This window comes from Dipodomys merriami, unplaced genomic scaffold (genome assembly GCF_024711535.1).
Source record: "Dipodomys merriami isolate MVZ:Mamm:240054 unplaced genomic scaffold, mDipMer1.0.p SCAF_120, whole genome shotgun sequence".
Classification (NCBI taxonomy): Eukaryota; Metazoa; Chordata; class Mammalia; order Rodentia; family Heteromyidae; genus Dipodomys; species Dipodomys merriami.
The window spans coordinates 3,363,790-3,389,840 of record NW_027202494.1 but is presented as its reverse complement, the minus strand read 5'-3'; the positions used below and the strand labels follow the sequence as shown (position 1 = coordinate 3,389,840).

The 26,051-nt window shown below is 49.6% G+C and overlaps 1 protein-coding gene across 1 annotated transcript in view; it reads right to left on the bottom strand.

Moving 5' to 3' along the window:
- LOC138823500 (polycystin-1-like protein 2) overlaps nt 1–26,051 on the bottom strand; it is a 67,879-nt gene that overhangs the window by 21,100 nt on the left and 20,728 nt on the right. Inside the window, exons 10-30 of the mRNA XM_070016860.1 lie at nt 25,824–25,941; nt 24,269–24,476; nt 23,428–23,548; nt 22,642–22,783; nt 21,868–22,044; nt 19,421–19,566; nt 18,376–18,570; nt 17,477–17,608; nt 15,722–15,904; nt 14,150–14,274; nt 13,093–13,216; nt 12,842–12,973; nt 11,503–11,725; nt 10,794–10,987; nt 6,957–7,192; nt 6,505–6,601; nt 4,784–4,962; nt 3,574–3,720; nt 2,044–2,243; nt 1,437–1,654; nt 793–1,009 (exon numbers count right to left, since the gene is read on the bottom strand). Coding sequence (XP_069872961.1) covers nt 793–1,009; nt 1,437–1,654; nt 2,044–2,243; nt 3,574–3,720; nt 4,784–4,962; nt 6,505–6,601; nt 6,957–7,192; nt 10,794–10,987; nt 11,503–11,725; nt 12,842–12,973; nt 13,093–13,216; nt 14,150–14,274; nt 15,722–15,904; nt 17,477–17,608; nt 18,376–18,570; nt 19,421–19,566; nt 21,868–22,044; nt 22,642–22,783; nt 23,428–23,548; nt 24,269–24,476; nt 25,824–25,941 — 3,514 coding nt within the window. The remainder of the gene's footprint in view (nt 1–792; nt 1,010–1,436; nt 1,655–2,043; nt 2,244–3,573; nt 3,721–4,783; nt 4,963–6,504; nt 6,602–6,956; nt 7,193–10,793; nt 10,988–11,502; nt 11,726–12,841; nt 12,974–13,092; nt 13,217–14,149; nt 14,275–15,721; nt 15,905–17,476; nt 17,609–18,375; nt 18,571–19,420; nt 19,567–21,867; nt 22,045–22,641; nt 22,784–23,427; nt 23,549–24,268; nt 24,477–25,823; nt 25,942–26,051) is intronic.

The window sequence follows — 26,051 nt, the reverse complement described above, 5'->3', positions numbered from 1 at the left end:
GGAAACAATGTTACTAAAATCCAGTTGGATATTGTTGCGAAAAGCTTGGCATTTGACATCTGCTATCTTGGCCAAATAAGATCAGCAGGCAGTAGAAGGGCACTGAACCCTCAGTGGAGCCAATCCAGACTCCCTTGACATTGATGAGGAGGAATGACAGAGGTGCTAGAACTTCCATCTGTGTGTCACCACCCTGCCCACCACCTTGTGCCCTAAAGTGGATCTGGTTCTCATGCAGCCCTGACACTTGCTAGGGAAAGAAGATGGGGCTCAGAGAACTGAAGCAAGCTGTCCACAAAGCTGGTCCCTGAGATAGCCGGGACTCAAAGATGGGCCTTCTAGGCACGGGGAAGCTAAATGGATGGCCCCTACTTCAGGAGGCTCTGAGTTCAGGAAAGGAGGTTAAACCACTCACACCATTCATTTTCTGCCCACAAACATTGAATGCAAGGAGGAACTTAGGGGCCAAAAGCTTGGGACCTGAAGCCCTATGGTAGCCTGGGAAATATGGGCTGATCTCCAAAGAAAAGCCTTATGGGACTAAAGATCAAGAAGGAATTGTCCAGGCATAGCAGAAAGAATGTTCTGGAGTACAGAGTTGGCATAGGTTGAGGGTATAGTTGGAAGCAGCTTGGCATTGCAAGAACAACAGGTTTCTGTGATACAGAAAGGGCAGTGAGTGTGGCTTGAGCAGCAGCCGGTGAGGGAGAGCCCAGAACAACTCCTGGCGCCCCTGGCGATACAGACATGGCCCTGGCATCTGACTCCACGTGAAGGCAGGAAGCCACTTACCTTCTACTTGCATAGATCCAAGAGTGAGTGTGACAGGGTCCTTGCTCTTCCTGGCTTCTTCACAGAGCCTCCGCCCTGCCCTGTTCTCTGGACAAACGATGTCTTCCACCAAGGCCAGGAGATCGTCGAGCTCCATCGCTCTCGAGGAATTCCAGCTTGAAGCTGGCGATGGCACCTTCAGAGCTTTAAACAGTAAGCTGACGAGTCTCCTCATATCCTGCAAGACAACGGGTCAGGGAGAGGGGGCGTGAGCCACAGGTGAGGGGGTGCATCACAGAGGCCCGGAGTGCAAGCCCTGGGCCCCGCACACCCCATTGGAACCACTGCATTGTGACCTCTTATGAACTTCCATTCCCTCACTTCCTCACCTCAACCCACAGCATGAAGTATGTGCTCAGTAAAAGCTTATTGAGTGCATCAGGATGGAGTCTTTTCTGGGGGCTTCCAGTTTAGCAGTCTGGAATGGGGTTGGAATAGTTTGTACCCAGTAGATACTCAAAAAGTGTTCCTATGTATCTGTGTATATTGAGCTGATGAATCATGACAATTCCTACTGCCAGATGCACAGGGCTCTAGACCCCAGGCCCGGCCTGCGGCCCGCCTCTGCGGGGCCACACGTTCCTCAGCTGAAGTGGAGGACTTGCCTTGGTCACTTCGTCAGGAGTCAGAAGGACATCGTCCATGGGCTGTGGTGAGGAAGTCGGGCTAGTGGACCCGCCACCCTGGTTCCCAGTGTTCTGCTCCTTCGTGACCCGAGGACGGGCATTTCGAAAGATCTGGACGATCAGGAGGTTGATGGGGAACATGAGGACGGAGCTCTCCAGCCCAATCATCACTTCCTGCCAAGTGAACTCAATTTTACCTGCGGAAGATGGAGGAGGAGCTCAAAGAGAGACATAGCCACTAGACCCCCGGCCTGTCACCCCTTCCAGAAGCTGGCTAAGCAACGGAGCAGAAGCCAGGCCCTGCTCCTGGGAGGTCATCGTAGGATGGGGAGGTCTTGCCTGTGAGCACAGGCTCCGTTTTCCTGGGACCTTGGACCATGCCAGGTACTCTGTGCTAACCATGAGATTTATGGTAAGAATGGGCCACATGGCCTCAGCTTGGCCTCTGAGGGCCAGGGTCCTCCGTGCATGCAGTCAGCCATGTCCACATGCCCCAATAAAGTATGGATCACAGTGGCATGACTGAGCCAATGTGGATGGATGGCCACCAGCCACGAGCCCTGACCATCATGACCGTGGGAATTACCCAAGTCCATCTTCTGCTCAGCAGGGTGCTGGGGGACACCCCAGAACATGATACTGGTCAGCATGGTACAGAGGAGCAGGGAGAAGCAGCAGGACACCCTCTGCACTCGTGTGAAGCTGCTCCGAGCCGAGCGGCTGAAGATGGAATACCAGATGTGTCCTTCCTGGAAGCCCGCAGAGGTTTTCATGAAAAACAGGTGGCTGCAGGGGAAGAGAGAGGGACAGGCAGACATTGAGAGGGACAGGGATGGGAAAGAACTCGTCTCTTTGGAGCAACCCTAGGTAACAGGGAGAAGGAAAGGGAAAGATTTGCATCCAAGATTTATCACTTGCAAAGACATAGATAATCATAGCAGCATCTCAGGGGGTTAATACAGAGATGCTAGAAAGAGCTGCTTTATCACCACAGCCTGGGGGCCTCAGGAAAGGGAGGTTACTCTTTGCGTCTATAAAATGCGTCTATAAAATGGAGGCAATAATAGAACCTACCTCGCTAGACCATTGAAAGGACTTCAAGCCCTCTGTTTTCATCTATATGGCTGGGGCTGTGAGATAGGGCCTTGCATTTTCTACTCAGGGATGGCCCTGGACTACAATCTTCCTACCTGTGTCTTCCAGGTAGCTGAGAATATGAATATATACTTGCACATGCAGCTTGTCTGTTAACGCAGAGGTCTTGTTAACTTTTTGCCAAGACTGGATAGAACCATGATCCTCTTTTCTCTGACTTCTGAGTAACTGAGATTACAGCATTGTCTATCATACCCAAAGTCATTTTTTTGGGAAAAAATGAACTCTGGGCCTGGGTGCTGTCCCTCAGCTCTTCACCTCAAGGCTAGTGCTCTACCACTTGAGCCACAGTGCCACTTCCAGCTTTTTTTTCTGTTTATGTGGTGCTGAGGAATCAAACCCAGGGCCTCATGCATGCAAGGCAAGCGCTCTACTGCTGAGCCACCTTCCCAGCCCCCAAAGTCATTTTTATAAAGCATTTGAAACAGTACTAGCATATAGGTGAGTGTTCAAATAATTACTTTTGCTATAATTTCATTATAACAACTACAGTATAATAACATAACCAGAATATTTTCACTTTATTTGTAATTAGAGCCTTATGGGGTTTAGGAGAATAAAAGTTGCAAGGCAGAGTCTGAAAACAATACCAGATTTTTTAGTAAGAATATGTACCATGTCCCTGTGGATAAAATGGAGTTCATCACAGGTGTTAGTCCAGATTTCCCACAGCATGAGCAGAACTGAATTCCCAGCTGCTGTCTATTCCCACTGGGTGGGGGGGACACACGTCCCTCCTGGGCCCTAATTCTCAACAGGACAATCTGGTCATGATGCCCAGGCCACTGGCCAATATATTTTTATTTTATTTACCAAAGAACAAAGAAAAGAGCATTGTATGGTAGTACACACCTGAAATCTCCTCACTCAGAAGGGTCAGCAAGATGACTAACATAGAACCCATCTTTAAAAAAAGGGGGGGGAGGGGAGGAACAGCTGCTTAAAAAGAAAGAAAAAGTACCTGAACTGCTTCCTGTCCTGCTCCGTGGCCACTGGAAACACCTTGTCAAGAACACAGTCTCCAATATCAATGGACAGCCACGAATTGCAGAGGAAATACCACTTCTGGTCCGTCGCTGGGTCATACACCAGCACGCGGCTCACATACCTGGACAATGGAGCCATGGGTGTGAGGAACAAGGCTTCTTGAGGCCCTGGTGAACAGGAATTCCTGGGAAGACTGCATGTTCTTTGCTCTTGGTGCTAGATAAAACCCGGCCACCTGTGCGCTCAGCCAGTGGAAAGCTGGCTCTCATAAGTGCTCACTTCTTTACAAGGCAGAGGTGGAGGACACATCTGGAAACTATGGGCCCCTACTCATGGCACCCACCTAGGACCACTGTCCAATCACAAGGGAGCCAAGCCAAACCAGCTGTCTCCTGTGATTCTAACCAGACAACAAGGCTACCATCAACCTAGGCTCTCACCCAGGCTGATTTAGGTGAGGGAGGAAATAATATCTTCCTGTGGGGAGGCCAGATACAGCAGTCGCCTTCTCTGTTGCTGTGTAGTCACGGTGGGAAGGCCACCCTTGCCTGCCAAGGCAGGGGCACAGCCAAGGTGCCCTGCACTGCATTCTCTCATTTTAGAGAAAATGCCCCATCACACATGCAAAGGCCCCCTGTGTTGAGCCATGTGCCCTCCTGGGGTACCCAGCACCCAGTGACACAGGGCCCGGTGTGATCAAGATCCAACTTGGAGCAGCTCCAGGATCCCTCAAGGGGTTTGCTGAGCTTCATCACAGCTCAACACACCTCTCTGCCCATCCTGATTCCTCCCTTCCTAGGAATGCATCCCACAATGCCCATAAAGGGCACCTCACATGTTCAACTCCATCTCAGTGTCCGCTTCCTGGGAATTAAAAACAGCAATATACATGCCATGCTTTTACTTTTGCTTTAAGCTGCCAGTGGTTGATACCACTCACCTGGACCACAGTCTCAGGTCAGTGCTGGGATAGGGCTAACCCTGGATACCAAGGCTATAGCTTCCATTCCTTCTATTTACTGATCTAGTGCATGTGTGTGGACCAGGGACCTCTCTGACTCTTGGTTTCCTCATCTATGAAACATGTTTGGCTAAGATTTGTCCAGGCCAGGAAGGCAGCCATGTGCAGTATCTTACCCTGGCCTGCGCTTCCCAGGCCCTTGTGGTTTGCCTTCCCAACTCACCAGGATGGCTGGTCCCCTGAGTTGTCATGCCACAGCCTGAGGCTCTGCAGTTCTCCCAGGGGGAAAAGGGTGGAAAGCAGGAAGACATCCACTCCTCCTCGCTCAAACACTGGGAAGTCGGGGTCTGACAGGTGGTGGGGATCACTTTCTCCATCCAGGCCATACAGGGTGATGGTCACCTGAAATCCAGAGACCAGAAGTGGCTCCGCCTTCTCGGTAACTGAGCCCCTCTGGCTTTGTTTAATTGGGGTGACCAGAAACCAACAAAACCCAATCATGCCTGGTCCTCTCACCTCCTCTCCTCCCATCTTGAAATAATGATATGTTCAGTGTTGCTCAGAGAGCTTGGGACACGAATGCAGGAGTGTCACTGCTGGTCACATTCCTGGGCCCAGTGCCAGTGGTTCACGCCTGTAATCCTACTGACTGAGGAATCTTTGATCTGAGGATTGTGGTTTAAAGCCAGCCCAGGCAGGAAAGTCTGTGAGACTCATCTCCAATGAACTCTAATCTCCTCTTATCTCCAGTTCCAGAAACTGGACATGGCTCAAAGATCTGCTTTTCTGTTTCTATCCAAGGGTTTACCTGATTTTTGGCGTCAAACTGGCAGTGTGGCAGATTCTGCCTTTATTTCAGAGTGGGCTTCCAAAGCACTTTTTTTACCTCCACTATTAACATTACGGGCTAGGTGTCTACATACCTGCTGAGGGTTCCTTGGGGGAAAAGTCATCTCTGGCTGAGAACTACTGTTCGAGGGGAGCCCAAACTCAGGCAATGTGAGTTTGAAATATGGCTGCAACTCTTTGTGAAGAGAAATGTCCTATGCATCAGAGACTTGTCAATCAGAAGTCAGTGGATGCTCATTGGATGTGTGAGGAGTAGTTCCTATGTTCCTTCAGCCAATATTATTGAGCACTGACTCTGGGTTAGACAGCTGGTCTAGGACCTAACACATGGCAATCAATGAAAAAATTTCATCTTTAAAGAGTAAAAATGAAACACAAATAGTAAATATTGCTTAAAAATAGAAAGATAAAAACCTCACCCTCACACAATCTAATTTCATTTTGGAAAACTCAGCAGTGCTGGTTCTTGATTCCTAACTGTGTCCCACAGACCCCTTAGTTTAGTAAGGGAACATATCCAGGCCTGGCTGATGTACTTGGAAGAGGGAAATGGCTCAGGGCAGCCTTCACTGAGGACATTCAGACATCTCAGGGGTGCCTGCTGCATGTGTACTGTAGCTGATCACTCGAGGACTGCAGTGAATGAACATGTAGTCACACCTGACTGCTTAGGTCTGAGTAGCTCTTCAGTCCAACCCCCAAAATGTAATTTAAAATGGGCTGATTTCAGATGGTGGGTGTGCTTTCCTTCTTTCTCTCCTCCCCACTGTTTCATAGATTGTGTTTTCCTCATCTTTCCTTGAAAAGTCCACTGACTGTTTTCTCTATGTGCAGATTTACTTTTGGTCAACAAATTTAATGCTGAGTGACTCTGGAGAGGAGAAGAGCAACCTGGCCCTCTTAGAAGCACTCTGTTATCCTATGAAGTATTGGCATCATAAGGTAATATATACTCTTTCTACTCAAATATAAAAATTGAAAGAGAAAGATCACCAAGGACAAAAATCCACTGTGCTGAAGTTCATCCACAGTGGCAAAGCAGCACTTAACTAGGGGACACCAAGATCAACCAGTGGGTGTGGGGCTGTGGGGTACCTTTGCGGATGTAGCTGCTCCCCGTCGGTGTCCCGTGTGGACTGTCACCAGGTAGTGGTACTGGGCGAAGGGGTCGTTGTCCTCCAGCACTGTGACTCTCCTCTGGACAAAAGGCAGGGAGGACTTGGCTCAGTGAGCTCACCCATCACCCACCAGCCAAGAATGAGCAGAGCATTGTCAGATCAATGCATACCACACCTCTTTCATAGAGTAACCTTGAACATTACACAGGTTAATGCCCAGTTTATACTAAATCTTCCAGTTTGTCAGTAGCATCATCTCCCCCAATAATTTGATAAAAAGTGACATTTTATAGCCAAAGAGGGTGAGAGCCAATTGGTCTGAGATAGCCCCAAGCGTTAGGCCCTGGACTTGCAGCTGTCCTCTCAGGGCACATCATGGGGAGGGGGTGGCCCCTCGTGCTTCCCTCCTAGTCCCAAGGGCCATTCAACTTCACCTTGGCCTGATCCTCTGCATCTTTTCTCCTTGCCCAGATCACCACCAACACGTAAACCAGGCAGAGGCAGCCCACGGTGGTCACAACCACGGGGTTATCCTTGAAGGTGGCGAAGAGTTCAGCAGTCTGGTGGACATCCACAGCATTGGGCATCACCAGGAAGGTGCTTCCAAAGAAGGTGAGGTGGTTGCAGAGGCAGTGTGTCTGGGAGGCGGTGGTCCGCGGCCCCACCTGCAACCCACCAGAGTTCGTGAATAGACATGCTGGGAAGTTCACGCCCGGCTCACTCGAGCCGAGGAGAGAAAAATGACTTCCACTTTGGGAAGGACATCCTATAGTCAGGCTTCCGTATCCATAGAGTCAGACAGCTTCAGTCAAAAATACTTTTTAAATAAACGAGTCTGCACTGAATAGGTACAGACATTCTCCATGTCGTATTCCCTGGGTGACAGAGTATATAGCAACTGCTGAGATAACATTTGCGCTTCATTAAGGTATCATAAATAATGCAGAGATGGTCTCAAGATACAGAGAATGTTCACGGGTTGCCTGCCTACTACATCCCTTTAAAAAGTCTTTTTAAATCAGGTCTTGCTCTGAGGCCAAAGCTGGCCTGAACTTGGATCCTCTTGCTTCAGTCTCCCAAGTGCTGGGATTACACACATGTACCACCATGCTCAGAAAATATTACACCTTAGTATGTAAGAGAGTGCCTGTGGATTTTAGTATGCATGGACAGTTGTGAAACTGATGTTCCTCAGATATTGAGAGATACCGCTGGGACATAGACTTCAGGAATCCCTCAGGCTTCTTTTACTTAACTAAAAATTAATTTTAGCTGGGCTTTTGGTGGCTCATGCCTGTAATCCTAGCTATTCTGTTTGGGTGGCTGAGATCTGAGGATCACAGTTTGAAACCAGCCCAGGCAGGAAAATCTGTGAGACTCTTATCTCCACTAAACTACCAAAAAACTAACACTAAACTACCATAGAAAGCCAGAAGTAGAGCTTTGGCTAAAAGCACTGTGGTAGAGCACTAGCCTTGAGCAAAAGAAGCTCAAGTCAGAGCCCAGGCTCTGAGTTCAAGATCCAGTACTGGCATTAAAAATTAAGTTAAAAATTCAGAGAACTAAAAAATAAAATGAAAAAAATTCAGAGAACTGGCCAAGTGCAATAGCTCATGCTTATAATTCTAGCTACTTAGGAGCCAGAGATTGTGAGGATTGCCCAGCAGTCTGGGCAAAAAGGAAAGAAAAAAAAAAAGGTCACAAGACCCCATCTCAACCAATAAAAATCTAGGTGTGGTAGCGTACACCTGTATTCCAGTTATACAGCAAACCTCAAATAGGAGACTCATGGTCCAAGCCAGCTGGTCATAAACTCAAGACCTTATTAGAAAAACAACTAAAGGCAAAATGGACTAGAGGTCTGACTCAAGTGATAGAGCACCTGCTTAACAAGCACAAGGCCCTGAGTTCAAATTCCAGTACAATAAACTAGAGACAGGCAGACAGACAGAATTGAGCATGCTAGACAAGCAATCTGCCATAAGCCACATCCCCAGCCCAGAGACTATTACTTGGGAGAAAGATCATTTCCAGTGGGAGCTCCAAGCATCCTGTCAATCTGCCTTCCTTGACTTGGAGACATGTTGCAGGTGAAGTTGGATTCCCAATGGTCCCAGCACAGAAGCACCCAGTATCACAGATTTGTCCTGAATCCCTCCTACCTTTCACACATCAGATGCTCATTGGAAGGACAAGCATTTGCTGGGAGTTAACGCTGTGCCTGGAAGGGCCAGCCGAGGGCCCATCAGGGTGAGCGCCTCATCTCAGTTTGCCCAGACTCTTCTTGCTTTTCAAACTGAAAGTTCCAAGTCCGCAGGACTCTGAGTCTATAACGAACTGAGCCAGTCTAGAGAGCCATGGAAGTGTGGATGCCGCTTGGGCACGCAGCCCTCCCTTGTGCTGAAGAAAGCACAGGTGGGCAGGGGGGAGCCAAGGGGGCTGGGGCAGGCATCCTCACCCATGGCCTTGCCTCACCCCTGCAGGGTCAGGGCAAGCCACCCCCTCAGCCAGCTGTGACCCCCACCTCAGAACATCTGGTGGGTGAAGATTTAATCCAGCCCTCCAACCCGTCACTGCCTTTCATTCTAGGCTCTGTTGCTGTGTGGAAAGAGCAGCCAACTGGCATCTAGAAAGTGTTCTGTTTCCAGCACCTGGTGAGGAAGAACTCAAAGCCCAATGATGACCCAATGGGAAATTCTGCCTCTTCCTCTTAACGAACCACCTGCAAAGGCCGGCCCCACATACTGGCATAGCGCCAACCACTCATTACAGACTTCAGGTGGGTCTTAGTCCTGTGTTTGCTCTGTTGTGTTTCTCACTGTTTCCTAACCTTGGTCCGGAACTGGCACACAGCTGTGGGTCTTACAGGAATACCTGACACCCGGAAGGGGTGCGACTGGTTTCAGAGAAGACATTCAAGCAGGGCTAGAGTCGGAGTGTCTTGATTTATGCCCAATATCTTTGCCCTCCAAGGCCTTCCCTTCCTCCATCCTTTCCTCCTGTCAAGGTCTCAGATTCCCCATCCTGCTGCCTGAATGCTGGTATTATAGGTCTCCAGGGGTTTGACAAAGACCTTGAGGTCATTGGCTTCCCTAGACTTTTCCAGCACCAGGGTCCCTTTTTTGAGAAGGGAAGGTTTCTGGGGACTGAACCCAGAACCTCAGGCATACAAAGCCGAGTGCTCTACCTCTAAGCTACATCCCTAGCTGCCCTGTGAATATCTGAAATCAATGTGCAGATGCTCCTGTGATGGTAATAAGTTATTGAATAAATGAAAGGAGGAGCTTGTAGTCTACCAATGGGTGATAAATTGTGATTATACGTGGAGATGAGGGAAGGGGATGAGTACTGTGAAAGTTCAACCATAGAGCACTTGAGGCATGTGGGAGGGACAGGACAGTCGAGCTGGAACCGATGGAAGAAATGGAGCTTTCTGGGCAGGAGTAAGTAAGAAGGGCTTTCAGGAGGAGAAAATAGCACACACAACTCATGGAAGGGGACAGGATAGTTCCAAGAGGGCGCTAACAGCCTCATGGCCAAGGACGCTCTTCAGGACCATCATCATCCTCAGCTTCCTGGGGGCAGAGCTGAGTTGAGACAGAGATCTGATGGCAATTATTAAAGCCAAAAGCCCTCCGGGGCTCAGCAGGACTCGCACAGGCCCAGGGAAGCAGTGTCACATGGCCGGACTCTGAGTCTTGGCATCTCCACAAAAAGGTGTGGGGTTCAGGGCAAGTTAATTGAGTTTCCTGAGCCTTTGTCTCATTGCCTATAAAATAGAGTTGTTGGGAAGATTTGATGAGATCATGCAAACTGAGCAGGGAATACAATACTTGGCAGAGAACAAACGGGACAGTTGAGTTCATTTCCTTGGAAATGGCACCCTGGCCTGCAGGGCTTCCTGAATCACTCGTCCACTCATTCAGTGATCACTTGTCTCTGTGTCCTGTCTCCTGAGCCCTCAGTGCCTGGCCCTCAGATGCCAGACATCTCTCAATGAGCTCATCTGTAGAGATGAGCACAGCCCCTGTGCTCAGCACTGTGAAGGAGGGGTGCGTGGGAAGTCACACCCAGCCAGGATCAACAGCAGCTTTCTCCAGGAAGCAGTGCCTGGGTCAGGGAGCCCGCTAAACGCAAAGCCATGTGTGCAACGGCCCCACGGAGGGGCGCAAGACCCTGGCCTGAGGACTCTAGAGGGGGTTCCCATGTGGGCCACATATACCTTACCAAGCTACTCTGTCTTTGTCTTTGCTTTCCTCTCCTTACCTGGCAGCCAGAGTTGTCCCAAGTCTCCTGGACCTCATCCCAGAACACACAATGGGACAGGAAGGTGGTGACGCCAACTGTGAGGGCTTTGCCAGGGTCTGGCTTCAGGTTGGATTCGGGGACCACAGTCAGGTAGTAGATACCCTCCCCTAAGGGCAGGTCTGCTGGGCCCAGGATCCAGGTAGACAGCTCACCTGTGGGAAACAGGGCTCTGGTCAGCCGGAAGCCTCACTGAGATGAGGTTGACAGCGTGGATAACACGGCAGGTTGACCAAGATGACACGGCAGGGAGGCAGACCCTGGAGGTCTCTCCATTATCGTAGGAGTGATACCTTTGCCTCCTGAGTACAGAAGAAGGGACACCCTGCTCAGTGTGCAGATTGGGTCAAAAAGACAAGGGATCTTTATTGTCTGTGTGACTAGTTACTGAACCTCTCTGTTCTTTTCTGACAAGGGAAGACTTCAGTGGTCTCTACCCTAAAGGTTGTCACATGGACTACAGTAAGGATGGTTCAGGAAGGGCCTGTGGTCATCTTCATAAATGCTCACCTCATGTTGGCAACTAACAATACCAATAACAGCAGTAGAACAAGCCACTGAGTATGGCAGGTGGTTTTTCTCTGATTTCCCCCATGGCTTTTTGTCCTCAAGCTTGAATCTACTCCAACCCCAAGGAACACTTGAGAAGCTGCCCAGGGAACAGGGCTACCTGGAACAGCTGCTGGTGGTAGATGAGTTTGGGCATCATAGCTAGTCTCATTGGGGTGGTAGCCATAGCCAAGGCTGAGTGTGAGCGGGAGGTAGGGTCTCCCGTGTAGCTGGATCCCCAGAGCGGCTCCCCCTGCAGTCATATTCACCCACAGAGCCTCGGGAGCAGCCAGGTCCAGCACGGTTGGCTCATTGAGTCCTTCCAAATGCCGGGGCAGCAGTATCTGTCACCAAAACACAAGGAAATGCCATTCAGGCAACAACAGGTCTGCTGAACAGAGCCATGCAGGGCAAGTGCCTACGAGCTGGAACCCACACTGCTTTGGCACCTAGAGCAAACGGCTACAAGCTGAGCAGCATCGGGCAATAGAAACCTGTTATCCCACACTTCCAGACGCCAGAAGTTTAAGATCGGTTTCCCAGGGCTAAAGTTGGCAGGGCTTGTCCCTTCTAGAAAGAATCCACTGCCTTGTTTTTCTCCAGCTTGCCCTCCTTGTCCTAGCCGCACCTTCACCTTGCTCCAACATGTTATTTCTGCCATCAAATCACCTTTTCCTCATCTGTAGTTACACCTCCCTGCCCAGAGCCCCAAACCCAGACAATCCATGCTCAACCCCCATTTCAAGGACCAAATCTCAGTCATATCTGCAAAGTCCTGAGTCACAGCACAAGCTTCAGAGGAAGTAGACATCCCTAAAGACTTCCAGTGAATTAGTCAGTGATGAGAAAACTAGGCAGATGAATAGGACAAGAAAAAAAATCATTACAACCTTGAAAGTATCTGAATGCATACTGCACCACAGTGTGCTCATGATTGTGTTTAAGGAAAATCTAACTGGAACGTTTAGAGGCCATGGGGATGGCTTGTGTTAAAATCCCAACAACAGGTTCATATACCTGGGAAAACTGAGATAACATGAGATGAGTAAATGAACATACATTTGTGGGCTTAAGTTAATGCAATGTTTAAGGCAGGGAGAGCATCAATTTTGGATGGTTCTCTTCTTTATAGAACCAGACAACTAGCTGGGTACTGGTTGCTCACGTCTATAATCCTAGCTATTAAAGAGGCTGAGATCTAAGGATCACGGTTCAAAGCCAACCCCGGGCAGGAAAGTCTGTGAGACTTTTATCTCCAATAAACCACCAGAAAACCAGAAGTGGCACTGTAGCTCAAGTGGTAGAGCACTCACCCTGAGCTGAAGAGCGCAGGGACAGTGTTCAAGCCCCACAACTGACACACACACACACAAAAAAAGAACCAGCCATCTTCGGGCTCTAACTAAATTGAAGAAGAAAGCCAAGTATCATCTGACTCCTGACAACACCCCTATTTCTACCTCAATATTCTCAGACAGGTTCTTCACAGGGATGGGCTGTCCACCAGGGCTGGTCACGAGGAGTCCACCAACAGTTCCACTGATGTCAAAGCGACTCCCGGCTGGGAAGGGGCTCTTGGGGAAACTCGTCATCTGAAAGGAAGAGAAAGGAGCATTGTCCCAGGCTCTTGAGGCTGCAGGGAACTAGGTCCCTATGTGAATGATGAGGCCCTGAGGTAGGGCTGTCCCCAAGGAGGCATTTCTGGGGTTACCCTGATATCCACAGGTTCGCTGTCATCCTCTATGGGCCAGAGGGAGGAGGCGGGCAGAGAGAAGGTTGCAGAGTCGGTGGCAGCAATAAACACGGAGGAGCCTTGCCAAGTCCGTGGCTGTATTCTGGTCATAGGATGAGGAAAGATTCAGTGTGACCACATGGGAGGAAAAGTCCCGCTCTCCCAGTGCTCAGAGATACTCTCCTGTCTATCAGAGAGGTGTCTTTAGCAAGTTCTCAGGTTTGTACCAGCAGCAGAAGCTGCCTCAGAGAGGTGGTGCCCCTGGATCACCACAAAACCAGCTTCGTTCACTGCCGAACCCCCAGCACTTAGGAGTTGGTCAATAATTTTTTGTTGTTGTTAAATGAGTAAATGAACTTGGCTGTCGACATCTCCATGGGTTTCTCCCCTCTGCCTGCCTTAGCCTTGGAGATCGTGGGCTCTCAGCTCCATCTTTTCCAGACTTTGCTCTGTCCTTGTCAGATTGGACTGGAGACCTGGTTTTAGACCCTCGCTCAGATCTGGGGATTATGTCCCTGGGACCTAGTGGAGCAACCCTGACCCAAGGAACCAAAATCTGGGACTCGGTTTGGGGCCTGCAACACAGTCCAGTGCTGGTCAGGTAGGGAGAGGAGAGAGGAAGGCATGCCCAGGAACTGGTCAGTACAGAGCAAGATGGATCCCCCATGGCAAAACTCACAGGCAATTGTTTGAATCCCTGCAGGCCTAGGAGAAACGGGCTGGCTGGCCCACCCACGACACAATAGGTACGATGTGGGTTCCCTTCTGTCAACCCTCCTCCCACCATTCTCCCACATAGCTCAGAATTCACTCCTGTGCTCTGACATTGGGTGTGGCCTTCAACCCTCCTCTCTGCACAACCATCCACCCCAGTGGGAAGGAGGGAGCTCTTCAGACGAAAGCCCTCCACCCCCAGGTCTTGGTACCAACACTGCAGATCCCAAGACTGACCTCCTGGATTCTGCCTGCATCTGGGCATGGAATCGGAAAGACTAGGGCCTGGGCTTTCTTGGGAACACACAGTGCAGCTGATTACCTGTTTGTGTACACGGAGATGGAGGGGGTAGCCAGGGTGGCTGGAAGGGCCCCAGGAAGTGTCCCCAGCAGGAGGGAGGTCTGCACACACTCCACAGCCTCAAGCATCCGGGCTAGTGTAGGAACCTGGGAAGAGGCAAGAGGATGCCACTATGAACTGCTGCTCGACGCCATCTCTGGCCACCATCACTAGGCTTATCATGAGGACAGTGGGAGGTGGGAAAAGCCCCATGGATAATGGCAAGGGCAGCATATACAGAGATAAGGATGCCTAGCTCCTGTGAACCCTTCACAGCCTCCTGGCTGCCCTGAGAATGGGTGTTTTCCCCTCTTCTTGGGCAGTAGGGGAAACAGGTGTGGAGAGGAAAGATGGCTTGGGAAGGATAAAGAGAAGGAAGAGCCAGGACTCATGGCGAAGCTTCTGGCTTCAGGCATCATGTGCTGAGCCACTGTGCTATTTGGCTCTGTGCAGCTGACTTCCACAACTGGCTAGGTGTTATTCCAGGGCACGTGGAGAGTCATGGGTAAAGCCATTCAAAACATGTGTCTTCGTGATGTCAAGGCTAGGATGAGAACCCAGAAGGGCTGGGTGTTTGCAGAGTGCTTATGAGGTGCACAGACTGTATGTGTGACCATCACTATGTGTGAACATAAGGATTTGAGCATGCCACATGCAAGTCTGTGTGAGGGCATTATACATAACTATATGAACGCATGTGAATGTAGCTCCCAGGTTGTATGTAAGTGATTAGGAATGTGAGTACATCTATATGGAAGAGCTATGTGTGTAACTATGCTGCTATGTGTAAAGGTGTGATTGTGTGTATATGGGTGTGTGAATGTTTGTGAGGGTGTGAGGCTGAATCTGTATGTGTTACAGTGTTCTGAATCCATGGCCATGTGTGAGCATATACCTTTGCCTTATTTGTTTGGCAGTACGGGGTTTGAACTCAAGGCCTCGTGCTATCTGAGCCAGTTCACCAGTAAGCAGGCATCTCTGTATTCAGTTACCTTTGTATGAGACTGTCCTTTAGTCTTCCTGCAAAGGAAAGCTGGCCCCTGGGATAAAGGCCTGTGGAGCAGCTAGACTTGAGCTTTACAGTTCTATCACGATGCTGCCCTGGGACCAGGCTGCATCCTTGTGCCCCTCAGGAGCCACACATGCCCCACCTACTCTGACTGTTGTGTGTTCTTGGCTAAACAAACCAGGAATTACCAAGCCTGCAAGGGGGTACACAGGTCTCTCCAACAGAGGCTGCTGATCTGAGGTGAGGCGGGATGCTTCCATTTGCAGATGAGGAATGTGAGTTTCCTCACACAGGGCCCCTATGTGATGAATGATACAGCTTGCAAGCGACACAAGTCAGAGTTCAGATTCAGGCTGCCTGCTTCCAGGCCCCACATACAGCCTATTACTCCACACTGCCTCCCGGGGGTGCTGATCCCTGGATCCTTTCTTCCAACTCCTTGGTAAACACTACAACTCCAGGCCTCAGTTTCCTTATCTGTAAGGAGTGGGTGTGAGTTGGGCACACCGTGGGCATGAGGTCTGCATCTGGCCTGAGACACCCACCTGGCTGCTGTTGGCGTCCATGGGCTCTTCTGGTTGGTTGCTCGGGAAAGCTTCCAGTATATTGCCCACCGCCCAAAGCAAGTCCCTGGTGGCTGCCTGGCGCCTCTGGTCCTCAGGACGGGCCTTGGTACTTGCTGTCAACAGGACTTCACTGGCCTGCTGCAAAGCCCGGCTAGCCACCCACTGAGTACAACCAAAGAAGAAAAAGCAATTTGAACCCATCTGGGATGGATCCTTCCCTGTGCCATTTCAGGGATATAGGATGCAGGGGAGGGGAGCAAGTGAGGGGCCTAAGCCAAGGAAGAGCTGAGCCAGGCCCATCATGGAAGCAGTCCACATTCCTAACTTAAGACTGGATCTAAGGCTTTAAGTTCCTCTAGGAGGGAGGAATTCTGAAGTCTTCCCAGAGTGCTTTATGGAGTGATCTGCACATTGTAGGTAGTTGACTTGGAGTGATGGATGGAGAGAGAATGAATGGATGATAGATGGGTGGGTAGAATGGGTGAAAGGGTGGAAGGAAGATGAATGGATGGAGAGAGGGTGAGGATGGCTGGCTGGATGGATGGAACCATGGGCAGGCAGGTGGATAAGGGTGGGTGAGCAGGTGGGTGATGCATGGACATAGTACTTCATTATAATTTTATGTTTTTATGAGATTATTTGTTTGGTACCCTGATAGTCTGAACATGCCTTGAGGGCAGTCTATGCATGTGACTCGCTGCTGAATTCTCAATGAATTCAGTGCCTGGTACAATAGGCATTCAGGAGATGCTTATTGATTGAGTGGATGAATGAATGCACAGAGGAGGGAAGGAAGGATGCACATAGGACACATGACTAAGCACATGGGTATATGAATGTATAATGCCACCTTGCCAGCTTTGGGCCGGGACATTTGTGGAGACAGCTCCAGTGGAGTGAGTGAGGTAGTGCCAGGGAAGTTTCCCTCTCACTCCTTATGGCTTCTTTTTAACCCTAGGCTGTTTATGTGGTGGAACATGTACTTTGATCTGAATTTTCCAAGAAGGAGATAAGGCTGTTTGTTTGGAGGTGACTCCAGGGAACATCCTTCAAGGCTTGGGGATGTGAGACAGGAAATGGTCAGAATCTAGTGCAGGAAGCGCAGTCAAGCCCAGTGCCTGGGACCTGGTCCTGCGTGGGAGTTATCCAACAAGAAGGGTTGAGGTAGCTGGGTTAGCTGTGTATGACTTCCCAGCTGTTGGGGCAGGTGGAGGGGCAGGTGTCAGGAAGAACCCCAGGCTAGAAGGTGCCGGTAGCTGGACATCACACTGGACATCAGATGTGCAAGATGAGGTGGGTCAGTAGCAGCTCTGGTGACTTTGTTGCCCAGCCAAGAACAGGATCCAGGTGCTCCTTCCAGTTGCTCACCCATGGATAGAGAGGAAGGGGTGGGGACAAGAAAGTCATCACATAGGATGAGGCATAGTAGGGGGCTACCAAAGGGTACCTTTCCATACACCACCAGGCAGGATCATTGGAAAGAAGATGGCGGAATTCTTGGCAGCTCCAGGAGATCTCTGTGACTTAGGGACCCCTTGACCTATCCCTGGCTGGGTTGTCACTTTCCTCTCATGGAGGGGTGTGTGTGTGTGTGTGTGTGTGTGTGTGTGTGTGTGTGAGAGAGAGAGAGAGAGAGAGAGAGAGAGAGAGAGAGAGAGAGAGAGAGAGAGAGGAGAGAGAGGAGAGAGAGGAGAGAGAGAGAGACTGCCTGGCTCAGCAGGTGGAAGTTCTCACCTGGATGGAGGGTGTGAGCTCTTCACTGAGGTGGGTCAGCTCCCTCAACACCTCAGCCAGCCCCTGCACACTCTGCATGTCCTCCAGGCTGCCGATGACCTTGGACAGTGACTGCAGTACAAGTTCTCTGACCTTGGTACAAGGAGAAAAAGACCAGGAGAGAAAATGAAATTCCAGAGGCTCCATGAAAGCATTTCAGGAATATTTGGGGTCAGGAGAATGGCTAGGGCTTCCTGCATCCACACCTTAATCCTTGAAACTTGTGAACATGTTACCTCAGAGGACAAAAAGGCGCTCTGGCCTTTGGAGATGTGATTGGGGATCCTGAGACTAGAACAGCATTGTGGATTAACAGTGGGGGTGTTAGGACCATAGGGATCATGAGAGGGAGGAAAGAAGATGAATTAGGGAAGCGGATGGATATTGGAGGCAGCAGTAAAAGACAGAGAAGAGAGAAAGAATGGGGGAGAGCAGAAAGCTTTGATGATAGGAAGGGGCCGTGAGCCAAGGAATGCAGGTTACCTCTAAATGCTGGAAAAGTAAGGAGTGGATTCTCCATTAGAGACTGGAAGTTTCCAGTCCTGCCTAGCCATGCTTGACCTAGACCAAGTCATGTTCCTACTCTGGTCCTTGGTCTCATCATTTCTAATAGGAAGGGACCAGAATCATGCTCTACTAGTTCCCAAAGACTAGAACTGGTGACAGTGAGCAAATACTGATTATCAACAATGAAGACCTTTCTTCTCTTTTTATCCCTCACTGGAAGGACCAGAGTGGGAGGTGACAAGAACCACTGGGAGATGCTAAAGTCTTCTCTACTGGTCCCTGAACCCTGTCCCCTCTGACCCAGAGACCCCTGGGACCTCAGTGGGCGGTATCCAAGGAGTCTATTTTGGTACCTTCTGTCTTGTGTCCATTGTTAGCAGTTGCCCAGAGTCCTGGCCTAGGTCCTCTTGGTTCAGAATGGAGGACACAGACTTGGCCAGCTGGAGACGTTGCTCAGGGCCATGCTCACCTTGTAGAGCAGCAGTGACCCTTTCCAACATGGCAGCCTGGAATTCCCCCTCCTCAATACCTGTGTCCCCAAGTCCCACCTACAGAGAAACAGAAATGGGCTCAGTAGTCAGTGGGGAACAGAGCAGGCCTGGCATGGGCTCAGTGGTCTTTGTGGGAACAGGGCAGGCCTGGCATGGGGCTCTTAGGCACTTCCTGCAGCTGGTGGGCACCTGGGCCCATTTGTGCCAGGCAGTTGGCAGCCATCAAAACTAAGGGCAAGCCCTCACTTCACTTCTAGTTGCTAACTTCATGCTGTCCATCTCCTGATCTCAATTTGGCTCTTGACCCTTGAACTATGATTTATCAAGGCTTAACTTTGAGTCCTTATGGCTGATCTTGGTCCTTTTTCCTCTGAATTACTAACTTAATGCTTGCCCAGATCCTTCTGGTCTACTCCACCCCTTGCTCCCAAGACCTAACCTTCTGCTAATAATTTAGTCACATGATCTACAAAGGTAGGGGCCAAATTCATATGCAAGTTCAGGACTTGGAATCTAGTAGATACTTGTAAATATTTGTTGAAGAAATACACGAGCTAGATACTGGTGGTTCACACTTATAATCCTAGCTACGCAAGGGGCTGAGATCTGAGGATTGTGGTTCAAAGCTAGCCCAGGCAGGAAAGTCCATGTGACTTTTTATCACCAATTATAGTAGAAAACCAGAAGTAGAGCTGTGGCTCAAAGTGGTAGATTGTTAATCTTGAGCAAAAAAAAAGAACACAGGGACAGCTCCCAGGCCCTGAGTTCAAGCCTTATAACCATCAAAAAATAATAATAATAAAATAAATGAGTGAGTCAGCGATTCACCAGCCAAGCCCATGGCTGTCTTCCACCCAGCCACCCTTGAAATAACATTTAAGAAAGAATGACTATCACGATCACCCACCTTCACCAGTGCATGGGTCTGCTGTCTTTCCCCTGCCTGGTTGGTGACAGAAATGATCACTGTCAGCACAAAGTCTTTGTTGTCTTTTCCAAGTGGTAGGTACACAGATGGGAGGGCTGGTTCAGGGCCACAGTGTAGGCAGGAACCTGGCAAAATGGCAATTGAGCAATTAGGGTGGCATGTCCAAGCCTAGGGAGACCGAGACCCACCAGGTCCCCAGGACACAAAAGTAATAGTTCTCTAAGGAGTAGTAAACACACTGGGATTCTACACCATTGGAGGGAAGACAGCCACACATACTGATTCATTGTCCTCAATAAGTGACGTCAGATTGCTGTGAGTTTGGAGGAATCATTTCTCTAAAATTCATGAAAAATAACAGGAAAAATATTTACAGGGATTTTGTGTTGTGTTTTGTGCCAGTATTAGGAAATGAATTACTTAAGGGTGCTGACCCTTAATTTTTTTTCACTCAAGCCTGTACTCCACCACTTGAGCCATAGCTCCACCTCCAGCTTTTTGCTGGTTAATTGGAAACAAAAGCCTTGCAAACTTTCCTGTCTAGACTGGTTTCAAACCATGATCCTCAGATCTCCGACACCCAAGTAGCTAAGATTTCAGTTGTGCACCACCAGCCCTTGGCTTATGTTTGTTTGTTTGTTTAAGTGATAAGTCAGATTACAAAATAAAGGGAAAAAAGAGAAGAGGATGAGGAGAACAACAACTTAGCTCAAAACATATCTGGGGATGGGGCATGGCTCAATTGTAGTACACTGCCTAGCATGCATGAGGATCTGAGTTCAGCCCACAGGAGTACCTACATGTGCACATGTGCACATGTGTATGCAGGTGCACACATACATACAAAAAACCCCCCAAAACTTCTTTAAGAGTCAGCAGTTTTTTTGGTTTTGTGCTATACATTTTTTTCCCTAGTACTAAGGATTGAACTCAGGATCTCACATAGGTTAGACAAGCACTCTACCATGGACATCTACATCACCAGCCCTCCAAACTCCTCGCTTTACAAAAACCCTCCCTTCCCTGGCTGTTCTATCTCAAAATGCACCCTCTGTCATATCTGTCTTAGTTTACTAGTTGTAAACATAATAAGGCCAAGGACTTTGTCTATTTTATTTGTTGCTACATATCTAGCACCTGCCAGAGCCTGACATTCGATACATGTTTGTTGTAAAAGTAAGTGAATGAAAATTCCTTTTATCCTTCAATGGGACCTGACAGTCATTGGAATCACCAATTATTGTATAGTGTGCTATACAATGATTTGCTCTTGAATGTTCAGTTTGTTTGTCAGAGTCAGGATCTAAGTAATGAACTGGCCTCGAACTCAATATGTCATCCGGATTGGCTTCAAATTTTGACCCTCCTGCTTTAACCTCCGAAGGGCTGGGATTACCAGTGTGCACTGCCACACCTATCTGAATGCTCATTTTCATACCTCTTTGCCTTCTTTTATCAGGCTAAAGTACTAAAGAGAACAACCAATCAGAAGTAGAACTGCTGTCCTGGCCCCTCCCTTTCTAGGAGGAAGCAGGTAATGCAGGTTGGAAATCTACTCAGTTTGCTTTGACTTTTTTTTTTTTTTTTTTCCTTTAACAGGGCACCCGTTAAACTGCACTCCTGGAGCCTCAGAAGAGCTCACACCCATTTTTCCAAGATGGAGGTACGCAGTGTCTACTTTTGTGCTGTCTGACGCTGGACAGTAGGAAGCATTGACATAATAAGCACAGTGCTGAGGTTCAGAGGAAAGTTCCAGATCCACTAGTACCCTTGCTTGGGACCTTCATACGAGGGTCACAAGATACCCACAAGGATAAAGAGGAGATCAGGAATCAGATGAGCTCTCCAAGAACCGACTACCACCAAAATGTAAGGAAAAAACAATGGGACTGGGCCATCCCACCATCCTGCTAATGCCCACTGTTGTCTGACAGTGTTGAGTGACACCCAGGTAGGGTCTCATGCAAGCGAACAGGGTCCGTGATAGTCCTCCCCTGGAAACTTAGCAACAATGTTCTTTCAGCTCAGCTGACATGGCCATTCTCTGATGCTGCTTTGTAAAGCAGGGTCCTGCTTCTTTCCAAGTAGTTCCAGAATCTCAGCATCATAGTTACTCCTGGCGCATGGGGGAGGGGGTGGAGGAGGAGGAGCAGTGTCCTGCTCCTGGGTCTCTTCACCCTTCTCACCCTGACACTACTTACACTGAAGCCATTTTAGCTTCTGAGGTTGTGCAGGAGCTGCTGTGGGGGCCTGCTTCTCCTGACCCTGTGGTGTGGTGGCTAGGCCAGTGCCTTGAGAGCGGCCAGTTCAGAAGATCCTCATCCTGCCAACGTCTCACAGACGGAACACATTCTTTGTGTCACACAGTCCCTGCCCTGGAGGGTCTGAGCCCAGGGTGTGAGGGGAAAGCAGTCCCAAGACAGTACCTGAGTCTAGACAGAAGCAATACTCCAGGGGCTCTAGGACCGTGGAGGCCGTACAGAGAATGGCAAAGCGGGTCAGTACAGTGCCCTCCTCTGGGGCAATCACACAGGTGGGCACCACGGGTGTAGGCAGAGCGCTGATCACATAGGTGTCCTCCCCATAGGCCTGCCTGGTCAGCGCTGGGGAGTAAAGACAGATGAGCATGCTTCAGGATGACCTGGTCAGCTGCTGAAGACACACAGATTTCTGCTCCTCCTGCTGCGACCCCCTCCCCCTCCCCCGAGCGGGCTGGAGATTCTGGGGGCAGCTTCCAGGTCCTCATGTCTAATAATGTCTCTTTGATGTAGAGTCCCGGGGAGGCTGGACAGGCCCTCAAGATGCTCAGGTAGTAGGATTGTGAGTTCCAGGAAAAGGGGGGGGGGAGAGAGAGAGAGAGAGAGAGAGAGAGAGAGAGAGAGAGAGAGAGAGAGAGAGAGAGAGAGAGAGAATAGAAGAGAATCAGATAGATCTGAGCTGGAATTCCAGTTCTGGCACTTATTTTACCATCCAAATGACTTGGACTTGAGATTTAATCTGTTATCTGTAAAATGGCACCACTAATAATAATACATTTCCTATACTGGGATTATTTTCTTACTTTTGGAGGCCAAATCCTTTACCGGAGTCTCTCGGTGAAATTCCCTCCAGAGCCCCAGCCACGTTCCATGTTTTACCAAAGCCCCACAGTTAGTGTTTGTCTTGGCTGCCTGACAAGAGGAGGTGGGGTGGCTTCTCACCTGTGACCCTGATCCAGAGGACCTGTCCCCAGGTCTGCAGGGAGCTGCTGTTGAGCAGCAGCGTGGAGGTGTCCCCTTGAAGAAGGGTCAGCGAGCGTGTCTGGAACCCTGTGAGTCTGCAGACCGCAGGGAGGGGCTCGGCCTGCAAGACAGCAGTGCTCAGGGCCTCTGAGTCTGTAGCTAGGACCCCAGACCTTGTAGGACAGTGGCTTCTGTCCCCAGGAAATTTATCTCAAGTGGAAGTGGCAGTGGGGTCCCACCAGCATCCCCAAAAGTCAGCTGAATGCCAAGCCCCAGTGCTGGCAGGCTGTTTGTCTGAGGTAAGGTTTGGGGGAATAGGGACCTGAGCAGGGGTTTGCGTGCAGGTCACTTGAGGAAAGAGAGGTTTCAGAGAAAACAGAGGGAGGCAACATGGAAGGGAAGCAAAGAAACAGTTCTACGAGAGGCGAGCAGCCTCGGCCTGGCTTGTGGGGAGCTGTGGTATAGAAGGTGAGCTGCAGAAATTGCTTTCCTAGGAGTACGGGGACTGGACTGCTCAACCTCGCATCAGCCCCTGCACAGCAGCTGGGCAATGGGAGAAGGGTCAGGGAGATGTATCAACCTGGACAGAGGCCATGGACCAATAGCTTTGGTCAAACACCTCCCTATGGAGTTTTTCTTTTCTTTTTTGCTGGCCTTGAGTTGTTGGGTAAGAACTACTTCCCCAGCCCCATCGACTTTGGTTCTATCTACCCATCCTGCTGGGGATTCCCTCAGTTCTCTTTGCGTGGTTGTCACTGTCCTCACCTTGTCTGGTGAGGAGCTGTCTAAGTACCAGCTGAATGTGGCTGCTGAGGTGTCCTCTCCTAAGGTGACTCTGAGCAGAACATCTTCATTGGCATCTGCCAGCTGGCAGTTCTGCTCACAGCTGGAAAGGAAACAGGGAAAGGGGCAAGAAATCTCCCTCAGGCACAGTGAGAAGCCAACTCTTCTGCCCAGTTCTTGTCAAGTCCTCTGAGAGGGTATAGAATGACCTTTCTCCAAATGGTAAGTGGTGTCAAAACAGCCACTGCCCCAAGACACATCAGAGCCAAGACCTAGTCTCCTTATGGACAGATTCACAGCCTGACAAAGCTCCCATGTCAGTCAGACCCTGGGTGCTAGCATGGAGCATTCAGAAGGCTGAGAAAAGTCCTTGGGTTCAACCTTTGACCCTGCTACTTAGGAACAGTCATCCTGTATAAGTCACTTAGAGACCTGTCTACTCCTTTGACTCCTTCTTACACTGCTCTCCTCCTCTATACCAGAGGAAACTGGCCTCTTTCTCTTCTGCTCTCTTCTTCCTGTGCCCTCTCCAGTCATAATTTTCCTGCTATGTTAGTTCCTCCCATTCCCCTCTTTATCTCTGCTCAGCCCCAGCTCCTATGGGATGCCCTCTATGACCCCTAATCAGGAAAATTGTCATACTTGTGCTGTCTCCCTTCACTCCCTTGTGTAAATCGTTGCTGATCCCCAGATAGCAACCCCATGAGAACAGGGACTGGCTGGCTTGCCCAGCCCTTCAGGCCTTGCCCTAAGTCAGGACCATCCTGGCCTGGCTCTTACTAAGTGTTGGCTGATGAATGGAGCACCTGCCTGTGTGCCTCACCTGACTCGGGGCTCGAGGTCCAGAGGAGCAGACACATAGAGGCACTGCTCCGTCTCCTTCTCTAGCTCCTGGCCCCTTAGGATGGCCAGGCGCAGGGTGACAGCGGATCCGGGTGGTGGCAGGCAGGATGGCGGGATCACCAGTTCCCTCTGGGCTGTGTGGAGCCGCTGCCTTTCCACACAGTTGCTCCACTGATCCCAGCAGCGCCCTGGGAGGGGGTGGGGAGACACTGTTATCCACAGCACACGTGGCTACCTTCTGGCATGAGAATTCTTTTAGAAGAGGATCTACAGCTGGGAGCAGGTCCAGGGCACCTCCCCATCTTTGGTGCAGCTATCCCCCTACACAGAGGAGGCTGCCCTCAGCAATGAGTCCCTGTGGGGTGTGATGGCCCATGGAGACTGCGGTCTCCTCTGCGTTTGATAACAGCTCCATAAATTCAGCTCCACTGATTGATGCCCATGCATCCCTCACTCTCCACCCCTCCCACATGCTCATCAGTCACAGAATATCCCCAGGGTCAGGCTCTGTTCAGCTGTCTAAACTTCATACTCCGTGAAGTATTGAAAGCCTTGAACTTCTGTATGATATTTGTTAGTCCATTTTAAGAAATTTAGTTATGAAAGCAAGCACAGATGTAAACAGATTGAACAAATGACAATACTGTACATATAAGAGCAAAAAATTGGAAATAACCTAAATGTCCAGAATAACAGTCCTAGTGAAAAATAAATAAGGAAACAAATAAAACCAATCCTGGTGAATAAATGACCATGCGTTAACTGATCACAGCCTATTGCGAATCTCTTTATTATGAAAATCAAGACAGAAGAGAAGGGGCTGGGAAGGTGGCTCAGTGGTAGAGTGCTTGCATTGCATGCCTGAGGCCCTGGGTTCAATTCCTCAGCACCACATAAGCAAAAAGAAAAAAAGCTGGAAGTGGTGCTGTAGCTCAAGTGGTAGAGCACTAGCCTTGAGCTGAAGAGCTGAGGGACAGTGCCCAGGCCCAGAGTTCAGGCCCCACGACCGACCAAAAAAAAAAAAAAAAAAAGACAGACAAGAAGATGTGTGTTAGTAAGCTGCACAGGTTATGTTGTCCAGTGGAAAAAATGTTAACAGAGCAAAAAGTCCAGTGTGAATGGCATTCCTTTTATTTCTAAGACAATACATATGTTTCTAGACAATAACCCTATGAAAAGGAGATCACTCACTTCTAAAAGCCTGTGCTACCCTCTTGGTTTGTCAAAAGATACCTGACTTTTGCCCTTTTAGACTCTCCCCAGTAATGTGGGGGTGGGGAGAAGGGAAGGGTTGCTGCAGAGAGGAAGAGCATTTCATCGCTGACCTTGTTTGGGATTGTCAGTGCATGCTAATGAAAAAGCACATCCCCATGCTTGCTACCTTCAGGGCCATTCTCCCTTCCTATCTCCCATTTCCATGCAGCTTACAATCAGGCCTAAGTGATGTGCTTGTGAAGACAAAGAAAAATGATAACATAACCTGATGCTATCTGCCATTTCCCAGAAAGGACAGCCCAAGAACTCACACCACCTACCACAGGACCAGCGGAAGCGGAAGTCCTCATCATCAGCTGGCCAGCCCAGAATGACTGTTGTGAAAGGATCCACATACAGACCAGGCTTGACATACACCTCCAAATCCCCTTTGTCTCTCTGTGGAAGAAGGGGACATGGTGAGGCATATCTCCATAAATGACTTGGCCTCACTGTGCTGTGGCCAGCCTGTCCCTCTACCTTAGAGCAATGTGTACCAAGAGTTGCTA